This window comes from Polypterus senegalus, chromosome 1 (assembly GCF_016835505.1).
Source record: "Polypterus senegalus isolate Bchr_013 chromosome 1, ASM1683550v1, whole genome shotgun sequence".
Classification (NCBI taxonomy): domain Eukaryota; kingdom Metazoa; phylum Chordata; class Cladistia; order Polypteriformes; family Polypteridae; genus Polypterus; species Polypterus senegalus.
In genome coordinates this window covers 178,669,573-178,682,113 of record NC_053154.1, presented here as the reverse complement: position 1 = coordinate 178,682,113, position 12,541 = coordinate 178,669,573, and the positions used below count along the sequence as shown (strand labels likewise).

General features: G+C 36.6%; 1 protein-coding gene across 3 annotated transcripts in view; it reads left to right on the top strand.

Moving 5' to 3' along the window:
* Nucleotides 1-12,541, top strand: part of tspan4a (tetraspanin 4a) — a 429,441-nt gene that overhangs the window by 327,250 nt on the left and 89,650 nt on the right. For all 3 annotated transcript variants that reach the window (XM_039763729.1, XM_039763719.1, XM_039763739.1), the window contains one exon: nucleotides 433-624. In XM_039763729.1, coding sequence (XP_039619663.1) covers nucleotides 433-624 — 192 coding nt within the window. The remainder of the gene's footprint in view (nucleotides 1-432; nucleotides 625-12,541) is intronic.

Below are 12,541 nucleotides of genomic sequence, written 5' to 3'. Positions count from 1 at the left end.
TTAATTGTCCACTAACATAATTAATAGGTTTCTGCATGACTGCTTTTAATAGCATAATCATCAAACAGTCTTTATTGTGGAATACCGAGGAGGGAGGGAATGGCTAGATGGCCAAGGTCTCCAGAACTCCAGAGTTTTATTTTCTCCAGAGATTAGGCTGACTGAGTTTTCGTTTTCCTCTCCTCAGTTGTCAACTGGATATAGTTCAGTAATCAAGTAATGAACAGGTATTGTTCTGTTTCATTTATGTCAATTCCTAACTACTTTGTTTTCCTGTGTGGTTAAAAAAAATCTGTGTATTTATGTATACTAATTCTGTATTTAATTATTTTTAAAATTTATACCGGTACTTGCATTTTACCAGAGCACTCTATTTTTGGATTTTGTATATTGTGTGTTCAAAGGCCTTATTTTCATCTTTTTTTGTTTCAGCTTGGAGGATGTGGAATATTAGGAGTTGGTATCTGGTTAGCAGTCACCCAAGGGAACTTTGCCACACTGTCAACATCCTTCCCTTCCCTTTCAGCAGCCAACCTTCTCATCGCAGCAGGATGTCTTATTATGGTGGTTGGATTCCTGGGCTGCATTGGGGCCATCAAGGAGCACAAGTGCCTACTCTTGAGTGTAAGTCTTTTAATGTTATATCTTCAAAACCACTGTTTCTATCCCAGTGCACTGACATTTTATGCTGTTAATCATATATTGGCTGCATCTGTAATATTCTGTTAGAATGTGAAGCACACCAGATATGCAAATATGTGTTTATGTAAATGTCTCACTGGCCTGTTCAATCATGCTGTCTGATCATGTTGTTCAGAATTGTTTCAGCTTTTTAAAGTTGCAAGTAAGAACAACAGCCATATAATTGATGTTTTTTCCTTCTCTTAAATCTTTAATTGGCATTATAAAAATATGTTTTTGTCCTTCCTAACAAAAATTTCCAGTAGCCTTTTTAATGAGCTTCTGATACTACATGTGAAAATTACTCTTCTTGTCAAATTTGACAGGGTGCCAGGAACTATCAATAGTCTTCATTTATTATTCAGGAAAATCAGAGCCCTTCTGTATTTTTTGAACAGTTAAGTATTTAAATGCTTATGAATTATTTTATCTCACTGATGCTTTACTTTGTAGCTGAAAGCTTTCGTGTGCAAGTCTCCAAACTATTAAAAAGGATAAAGATAATGAACAATTTCTCTTTGGGTCAGATTCATTTTCATTATTCCTAAAGTCTTATTATTTTTTTTCATAGAGCATTCTTCCTAGACCATTAAATTGCAGCACTTACACAAATTTAGAAACAAAACTGTAACGGTAATATTAATTTAGCATGTAAATTTATACATTAAAAAACAACTGTTTAGGTGAACTTTATTAACAAACAAATAATTGCTACTAAAATGTAACAAATATTGCAAAAGAAAGTCTAAACTGTATTGTTTTGTGGATAGTTTAGCACTTTCATAAACATTGTCACGTTTAATGTAATAATAATATTTCAGACTGATATATAATAAATATTGTAATAAATGTTGACTAAATTAGATAGACCAGTAGGTATTCTACAAGAAACAAAATCATAATTGCTTTATTATTTTCACTTCTTTTTTTTATTATGTTCTAACAGTTTTGTAATTACTATATAGATTTTCTTTATCCTTTTAGTATTTTGTTTAATGCCAATTCAGCGTTGGTATTTATTTTTGGTTTTCACTTCATTGTTATCATATGACTGTGGTTTTTGTTTTGATAACATAACACAAGTTAATGAATATAGCAGCAACCACATGCAAAGTTAGATAAGATAAAGTAGATAAAACTTTTGTCGTTCTGATTCTCATTAGTTTAGCTTCCACATTCAAATGGAAAGGTTCATTTCAGGTTCTAATTTTGACCATGCGTTTGAAGACTGTTCTTCAGGACTATTCATTCATGCTATCAGTCTATGTTCTACCATAGAAAGAGGCACCTACAAGTCCATTTTGCTTTTGGCAAATCTGATTATTTGTTGGTCTTTCTGCTTCATCCCTATAAGCTGAAACTGACGTGCTTACAGCCAGGAGTGAGAAAAGTAAAGTGCTACACCAGCGTTTCTCAACCTTTAAGTATTTGCGACCCGGGTTTTCGTAACAGTTTTAATCGCGCCCCCCCTAATTTTTTTTTGAAAAGAGCCCACTAATACCAATTTGTTCTTTTTTTAATTAATAATATATCATAGATGCATATTTTATTATACCTACTTAACTTTTATTGACATTTGTCTAACTCTATATTTATTTTTCAAGTAACAGAATGTAGTTTAAGTTGATTTGTTTTGGTTTCAATAGATGTATTTTTCATATTTTTTATCCTTGTTTTCTTTTTTTTCACATCTTCACGCCCCCCTTTTTGTTACTTTGCGCCCCACAGTTTGAGAACCACTGTGCTAGACACTGAAATATGAAAACAAACTTCAGGACTGCCTGGACTTGACCAACTCATCCCTCTCCAAAGATTCTTATTCTGTGACTCTGGACTAAGATGCCAACATATTGACAAATTATGTCAGGTTTTGCATAGCCATATATGTCCCTTCCCAGTTTGTCCATTTCTTATCCTAACCAAAATCCTTGAGTAAACATTGCTGTCTGCTTATACTTAAAGGGAGCAGTCTGCTGCTTTCATTTCTAATGGTTCAGTTAGCTACAAGAATTCTAAATAAGAATTACAAAAGTAGCCAGGGTACTGTATTAAAATGAGCTAGAAAATGAAAGTAGTAGAACAAAACCATATCATTTTTGGAAAGGACTACAGGCTGTAATGGATTACTGTACATCATCAGATGTGCTGAAGAACACATCCCTGCCTTGCTCCTAGACATCCTAAATAACTTTCATTCTTGTTCTGAGCAAAGCAGCTTAGGGAAATGGTGATTCCAGTAGGTGGCATCGCTTTGCAACTGTCAGTGGCTGAGAAGGCAAAAACACACAAAGCCACTGGCCCAGATAACATTACATTTTGGGTTCTAAAGGCATGCACTAACCAATTGTTGCAAATGTATACTGACAAATTGAACTTGCCCCATCTTTACGCATAGTGCTGCTGTGTTTTAAGAAAACTACACTTGTGCCTGTTCCAAAGCAATGTTGTTTCTTGCCTAAATGACTACCATCAAGCTGTTTTACCTTCCATAGTAATGAAATGGCTGAAAAAGTTGGTCCTGTTCTACATTAATCAGTATATGTTTATGACATAATATCAATTATAGTTTGCATTCCAGCAAAATAAATTTGTAGGTGCTGCCATTTCCTTTGCCCTGCACATTGCATCTCAAAAAGAAAAGAAAAAATAACACCTATGTTAGGATGCTGTTTGTCAACTACAGCTCCACTTTTAGCACCATTAGTACATATAAACATAAAGCTCAGAGATCTTGACATGTGCAGTTTAAATCTCCAGTTGAGTATTTGGCTTCCCATCAAAAAGGCCCCAGACAGCGAAAGCATTAAATAGGCATTCGTCCATGTGGTTTCTAATACAGGTGTCCTTCAAGGTTGCTGCCTCAGCCCATTGCTAAAAAGCCTCTTTACCTAACTCTGTTTGGTAAAATATGACAATAACAGCATCATCAAGTTTGACAACAATGCCACTGCAATCAGCCTGATTGGCAGCAATGAAAAGGTCACCTACAGGAAGGAAGTTCAGGTGTTGTTTATACGGTACTCTGACAACAGTCTCTTCCTGAACATTGAAAAGACAAAAAAGATTATTGAAGAAGTAAAAAAAAGTGAAGTTACACTTTCAGCTCTTTGCAGACCAGCTCACCAAATCCTTCTTATGTTCTTCCCACATAACCTACATCTTCAGGAAGTCTGAATTGAGGCTGGTCATCCTGAAGAGGCTAAAGAGGTTTGGTGTGAGGATTGAAACATGAGTAATTTTTACCAATGTGCCACTGAGAACACTCTGACAAGTTGCATGGCTTTGCGTGGTATAGCAACATGACATCCCAACATCTCAAATTACTTCAGAGAATTGTTGGAATTGCCTCCAAAATCAGCTCACAGATCTTCCTCAGCTCCTGACTATTTCCATCATCTGATGTCTGAAGAGTGTTAAGTCTATCATCTCAGATCCCAGTCACTCAGCTCATCAACTCTTTTTAGTCCTGCCTTCAGGAGAATGGATATTGGTGCATCCCCTGTGCAACTACCTGTCTCAGATACAGTTGTTTCACAGGCTATATGGATACTTAAAAGCAAATGACCTGTATTTCTAGTTTAAAATTCACACACTATACTGAAACTGTCATTGCTGGTTCTTATACACTGCCCAAAATAATTAAGGGAATACGTAAATCACATCTCTGATCTCAATGAACAAAATATTCAAGTGGAAATATTCAACATCACACCGAAAATTAGAGTCAAAAATTGAAATCACAGGCTGATACAACTTATATGAATTTCATCATGGCACCTCATATAATGTGACTCAGTAGTGTGTAAGGCCCTCATGTGCCTGCATGCTCCTGACAATGCACTGGTATGCTCCTGATGGGACAGCAAATGGTTTCCTGGGGGATCTCCTCCCAGTCCTGGATCAGGGGATCTGTGATTTCCCGGACAGTTTGTGGCATTACTTGGGAAAATTGGATGCACCATTACATAATGTCCCAGAGGTTCTTATTTGGATTCAGGGCTGCGGAACAAGCAGGACAGTCATTGGCATCAGTGCCTTCCTCATCCAGGAACTGCCTACACTCTTGTCACATGAGGCAGGGATATTGTCCTGCATCAGGAGGAACCCATGGCCTCCTGCACCAGTGTAAAGTCTGACATTGGCTCTGAGGAATTCATCCCAGGTGAATGATGTGGCAGTGACCTCACACAAAGCTGCCCCCTCAGCAGTGTAGCAACCAGATTCAAATAGGTATGTTTTAGGTTCTGATTTAGGTTTCATGCTTCAAGATTATTCATTTTGTTTCTTCCCTGATATTGGCAGTCCTTAACTTTTGACTTCTGCCTGTCTAATTTTGCTTCATCTCGTGTTTCATTTATTATCTGTTCCAGACTCTCAACAATACCCAGGTGCTTAAAATGTGCTTAGAACAGACAAAGAGAAGTGACACTATTCTGAACTGGACAATTTTACCATTACAGTTCATCACATAAAATATTAATTTTTCAGTTTTTTTCAAATTTAAAGGTTTACTAAACATGAAAAAAAATTCTGACAAGATAATAATTCAAAGTATATTTGATCAAAAGCAGCTTCCAGTATGTTTGTAAGAAGTTCCTTGTTTGGGGTAAAAATGCCTTAGATAGAGGTGAATGAACATGGTTTTATCTGTTTTATATTATGTAGCAAAGGCAAGATGGGATAGCCAATAACTGTAGGAGAGTGGAATGAGTTTATTTAAAAAATGACCGGCTTCTCTTTTGACAAAGTGTATAGTTAATGAGATTTCTGATAAAGCTCTTACTTTTCTCTGCCTTTCTCTGTTAATTGGGTTCCTGGCCTTTAGAACTGCATGAAGAAACCAACATAACTTCCTCTATGAAACACAGATAGCCCAAAACACACGTAATCATCTGTTTATTTAGAGGCTTTCTAGTTTTCCCAGAACAACAAACTGATTCAGTTTTTTGTTTAATTTTGTAAACTTTTTCCTTGGTTCAGGGTGAAATTTAAGAGTGGGAGAAGAACTGGGCATTGGTTTGAGAGAGAAAGATAATATCTTAATGCTTATTTATGGGTCTTGAATTAAAAAAAAGATTCTGAAAAATGTGGGTCATATTTGCACAGTTACATTTAAACATAAAGAAGAAATATGCAGCAATACTTACCTTGACTGTTTGCTAGCTATTAAAGAGTTAGATAGATAGATAGAATTTACCACGGTCCAAACAAAGCAGCAAACATTACCCTGAAAGTAGGGCTAAAGCAGGGGTAATGATTGTACTTAATTTTTGAATCTACAAATAGTTAAGATCTATGTAACATCTAACTTATTGAGTTATATGCTAAAGATTTTTATTAAAATATATGAACAACTTTTAAACATAAGCAACCAGAAAACCTGTTAAAAGTGTTTAAATTAAATTTAAATAATTAAAATGGACACTAAATGTGAAAGAATAGGTGAGAAGCTGTCAGCTTCTTAAGTACTGATATTTACAGCTGAATTAAAATACACTAATTATTTCTGTCTGCGTTCATTGAGATGTTTCTTAAACAATAAGATTGAATATTCACAACCTGGAATTTTTTTAATTTATTATGAATTAACAAACTACTTAGGGGTTGATATTATCAAATATTAGATCAGATTTGAAAGATTATTTTGTTGTGTCTCCATTCCTTTACCCATTTTTGTTAAACATTACTCACATAGTTTGGCACCTTTAAGGGACAGAACTAGTTAGTCTAGTATTTAATGCTGTAGTTAGTAGTGCGGTCACCTGAGAGAGATTTAAGAACAAGCCTGACCACAACTCTTTGTTGTGGCATTGTCATTGTCACTTTCTTTTCTGAGGAGGTTCTTAGTTGTTCTGTAAAAACATGTTGCATGGTTTAATTTTTACCTGGATGTTACCTTTACTTATTTAATCGTCCACATACTAATCTCGCTTTTCCAGATTAGTCCTCTCAATTAAGAATTTAAACTTGAGTAATTTTAGAGATTCAAATTTTGGAGTTTGCCCACTTATATCATTGGTTTTCACATTTAGATTTTGCTTTGGATTTTGCTTATTTAGGGTTTTTCTTAAGTTTAGTAGTTTTCTCTTTTCAGTTTTGAGGATCCCAACGAGCTCTGCTATTTTATGTCATTCACATCTTCTGTATCCGCAGTGACTTCCCAGCATTCAGAGTGAGACGCGGCACTGAATGACATCTGAGTTGGTAACAGGTTTAAAGATCATTTAAATCAGTGCTGTGGCATTTGACTTTAGGATCCCAAAACTCTGGTGTTTTTTTTCCCCGTGATTTATTTCTTCAGGGTTTCCCAGTATTTGACTTTGTTCTTTTGTTACTTGGTTTCTAATTCCCATGTTGTGATTTGCATTTTAACAATTTGTTTGGCTTGATCTCCCGTTTTTTGACCATTGCCTGTATCTGACTATGCCCTTCTCACAGTCACTTTCCTTCTGAGTTCCATCACCAATGGGACATTTTGTTGGTTTATTTAAATTATTATTGCTCTTCTTCCTGTTTCTTTTGATAAAGTTAGATAGAAGTTCCTTATTTCTTAAAAATGGTGTTTGCAAAGTTATTTCATTATCTTATTTAGCACATCCCATGGCTTGATGTATTTAGTACTAGTTAAATAATTGTATGAATTTACTGTAGGAGGCTTATAAGGGTTTTGCCCTTCCCTTAAGAAATTCAGAAACTCCCCTCAACCATGTATGGGAATAAACAGGTTAATTATGGATTTAAAGATAAGTATAAAACTGCCGGAAATTAGAAGCAAAGTAACAAAAATAATTGAAAAGTGACCCAAAAGATAATAAAATATTCTAGTGTAAACTAAAATGGAAGAAAAACAAGAAGATGCAATTTGGGAAAAAACGGAAAAAATACCATAATGGATGACTGGCTTGTTTAGGATATATAATCAGAAAATGAAGTTGTGATTAATGGGAGAGATGACCCAGAGGCTGGAAAAAACAAATTAAATAAAAAGATATATTCATTGGAAGGCAGACAGTTCACTGAACACCTAGTGAGCAAGAATATAGATGAGGGTTTAAAGAGTTTGTGGGAAGCAAAATGTGGTGATCTCAGAGAAATAAGACAAACAAATGTCACGTATAACACAAAAAACAAGGTGGTTAGAAAAAAATCTAAATATTTAAGGTTAAAACTCAGAATACATCAAAGGGGATGGCAGGCAAACAATGAGTTTCTGTGCCACTAAAATGACAAGCCTAAGATTGTTGAGTTTGACCTAAAAAAGCTTTGACAATCGATGTAATTGGATGAGACAAACTAGAAACTGAGATGGAGACAACATTACAAGAGTTAAAGAAGAGAAAACTGGAAAGAGTAGCTGGCAGTTCAAGAAGAAACTGATAAAGGCTCTTGACAGAAAGGCAGAAAAGAGTTGATGCAAAGATGTACACACAAAAAGAATCAGCCAGAAGGCTGAATTCAGAAAGTCGACAATAGTAATGCTTGGTTGATTGGGGGTAGGAATGTGCAGATTATAAAACACTTCAATTTATACTAAGATGCTTCAGAGATACTGTAATGCTCAAAGGGACAGAAAGATTGTCAATAAATTTCATTGATAAAATTCAATTTGGATTCATGAAAGAGTGCAGAATGAGAGAAGCTGCAGCTATAATGAGGGATTTGTCTGTAAGGATCCTGGCATTCGAGGAGGAGCTGTTTATACGCTTCATGAATTCTGAGAAATCTTTCAAAATAAAAAATCTAAAATAAGTGCTAAGGAAAAGAGTAATAGCCTGAAGGGATGGACGTTTCATTAATAAGTTATACATACACCAGGTATTAGTGCTTAAGGCTGAAGAATGAGAATTGGAGATTCTCAAAATTGCAATAGCTGTGTGACAAGGATGATTGCAGACAAAATTACTACAGTCATTCATATGCTTTGCAAAAAGCAGTAGTGGGTGGATTAGGTATGTTACCAAAGAGCAGACTTACTGTCTGCAGACAACTAAGCCATAAAGGCAGATATGAAAGAAGCACTACAAATGGATACAGTAAGCACTGTGGACAAGAAATGTGTGATAAGAAGGTGAAAATGTATAGCAAATTAGAAAGAAGTTTGATAAACAGTACATTATTGACTATTAAGCAGTTTTACACTATTATTTAGGTTTGTAACTGAGAGTGTGAATTCAAGAACAAAATTGCAATGGCCAAGGAAGACAGATGTGAACTGGTTTCATGTGAGGTAGTTTGTTAAGATTGTGGCAGAAATTAAAGTTTTGTTTGCTATTTATTAACAGTGAATTACATCAAGAACACTTATAGGAGATACTAGTGAAAGGCGATTGTGATCTTAACATTTCTAAAGCCACCACAAACTATAAAAAAAAATCTTTAGAAACAGTAATATGTTATATTGAAATGTTCAAAACCAAGCAATATAATGTAGCAGGTATGATGTTTGAAAATCCTATTCTTTATTGATAGCAGGCAATTAGCATATGTATAATTGTTTTCATTAAAAAATACTTTACACTGCTGCTCTTTTTTTTTTTTTTTTTGATGTTGCTAGGATCAAAGGAGAATAGAGAGAAAAATCCCATATGATTTACAGAGCCCAGGGTTGGCTTTAGCTTTATTGCTTCCCTAGGCAAAAGTGAAAATGTTGCACCCAAACTTGAGTCTTGAACGCAATTACTATGCATATTACTGCAGAGCAGTCTCTCCTTTGGTATTTTACGCAAGTCACACACAGATGTGGGATCATATAGCTGGATGTGGGTCCCCAGTGAAGATTCACACAAGTTGTACCTGAATCAATGTATTAAAGAAGAATGGGACGGGTTGGGTTTTTCCTCATGGAGATATGTGCAAATCGTGAGCGTCATATTCAACAAATTTCTCCCTCAGAGATGCGCAAGTCTTATACGGATGTCATATCAAAGAGTGTAGGTTCACATAATGATTCATATGAGTCGTAACATAAATGTCATACCCCAAAGCATGTTAACAAAATGCCATTCCCCCAAAAATTTTGAAGTCCCAGGCAACTACCTAATTCATCAGGATGGTAGAGATGGCCTTGCAGATGCCTAACATCTTACTCAAGATCAGAAGTGTCTGTGTGTTCCTCCCTACAGTTATTTCTGTAATGGGCTGATTTTAGATAGGAATGTACTTTTGTACACTTGATGATTCCTTGACTTACTGTTATTATTTGCCATTGTTTACTTGCTCAATGCCTTGATTTCATGAAAGGCATTAAACTGCATGCATTTTCATAAAAATTGAAAAAACCGAGGTGTTCTGCAGAACTTAGAGGAATATTGTGTCGCATAAATCACTGTCTTGCACCCCAAAACACGAGTCTGAGTCTCAGTACTTCAGCAAAGCCAGCTTTATTCAGCATGAAACAGGAACAGCACGTTTTATTTATTGCCGCGGGATCTACCACTCTCCTACACACAGACACAGCAGTCAGGCAGGGTTGTGGCTCCATGTTAGTGGCCAAGTAATACTGTTCCCTGCATTTATAATGTTCCTTGCATCACCCATCGAAGACAGATGTTTACAGCACAACTGCAATCAGCTTGGATTTGCTTTCACGGATAAGCTGTCTTCCACGGATGAGGCGATCAGGCTTCGGGACACTCTTCCGCATGTTGTCCCATTGGGTGAAGTCCCAAAAGAGTTTAGAAACCTTACAATGTGTGTCTATATATGTTTTATATATACAGGGTGTTTTAAAATTATGTTAACACTAATGGATTATTTTTCTTCTGCAGATAGATGTACACCATGGGCAGATTAAAATTTAAATGGTACTGCTGCCCGTTGGTTTTTGTATGTTAATCATGATGGCAAACAGGTTTAGATATTCCTGTAAATCATCTTGCACATATGAAGTATGTTTTGTGAATAATACATTTTTTCCACCATTCAAATGTTGACATAATTTTGACTCTCCCTGTGTGTGTGTGTGTGTGTGTATATATATATATATATATATATATATATATATACACATATATATATATATACACTCACATATATATATATATATATATATATATATATATATATATATATATATATATACTGTTCAAAAGAATTAAAGGAACACTTTTTAATCAGAGTATAGCATAAAGTCAATGAAACTTATGGGATATTATTCTGGTCAGTTAAGTAGCAGAGGGGTTGTTAATCAGTTTCAGCTGCTGTGGTGTTAATGAAATTAACAACAGATGCACTAGAGGGCAACAATGAGATGACCCCCAAACAGGAATGGTTTAACAGGTGGAGGCCACTGACATTTTCCCTCCTCATCTTTTCTGACTGTTTCTTCACTAGTTTTGCATTTGGCTACAGTCAGTGTCACTACTGGTAGCATGAGGCGATACCTGGACCCTACAGAGGTTGCACAGGTAGTCCAACTTCTCCAGGATGGCACATCAATACGTGTCATTGCCAGAAGGTTTGCTGTGTCTCCCTGCACAGTCTTAAGGGCATGGAGGAGATTCTAGGAGACAAGCAGTTACTCTAGGAGAGCTGGAGAGGGCCATAGAAGGTCCATAACCCATCAGCAGGACCAGTATCTGCTCCTTTGGGCAAGGAGGAACAGGATGAGCACTGCCAGAGCCCTACAAAATGACCTCCAGCAGGCCACTGGTGTGAATGTCTCTGACCAAACAACCAGAAAGACTTCATGAGGGTGACCCAAGGGCCCCATGTCCTCTAATGGGCCCTGAGCTCACTGCCCATAGCAGCATGCAGCTCGATTGGCATTCGCCATAGAATACCAGAATTGGCAGATGCACCACTGGTGCCCTGTGCTTTTTACAGATGAGAGCAGGTTCACCCTGAGCACGTGACAGAAGTGAAAGGGTCTGGAGAAGCCATGGAGAACATTATGCTGCCTGTAACATCATTCAGCATGAGCAGTTTGGTGGTGGGTTAATGATTGTCTGGGGAGGCATATCCATGGAGGGTCACACAGACCGCTACAGGCTTGACAAAGGCACCTTGGCTGCCATTAGGTATCAGGATGAAATCCTTGGACCCATTGTCAGACCCTATGCTGGTACAGTGGCTCCTGGTGCACGACAATTCCTGGCCTCATGTGGTGAGAGTATGCAGGCAGTTCCTGGAGGATGAAGGAATTGATACCATTGACTGACCACCACACTTTCCTGACCTAAATCCAATAGAACACCTCTGGGACATTATGTTTTGGTCCATCCAATGCCACCAGGTTGCACCTCAGACTGTCCAGGAGCTCAGTGATGCCCTGGTTCAGATCTGGGAGGAGATCCCCCACAACACCATCTGTCATCTCATTAGAAGCATGCACCGATGTTGTCAGGCATGTATACAAGAACACAGGGGCCATACAAAGTGCTGCGTACAATTTTGAGTTGCTGCAATTAAATTTTGGCAAAATGGACTAGCCTGCCACATAATTTTTTCACTCTGATTTTTGGGGCGTCTTTGAATTCAGGGCTCTGTAGGTTGATCATTTTCATTTCCATCAAACAATGTGGCATCCTTTCGTTCCTAACACATTACCCAGTCTATATCAGTATAGATATCCAGGAGGATTTCATTTTCCCATTGAGATCTGATGTGTTTTCAAAGTGTTCCTTTAATTTTTTTGAGCAGTTTATATACATATCTTTATATATATATACACATATATATATATATACACTCACAAATTATATATATATGTGTATATATATTTGTATTTGTCTATATGTGTGTTTATAGCTGTGGTGACTGAGTGCAAGGGAAAAAAAATGTAGTCTATAAGTTATTAAACAGTAAAACAACGCTTTAAGAAGTAAAGATACATTGAGCACCACTGGAGTGGTTTTGGGTA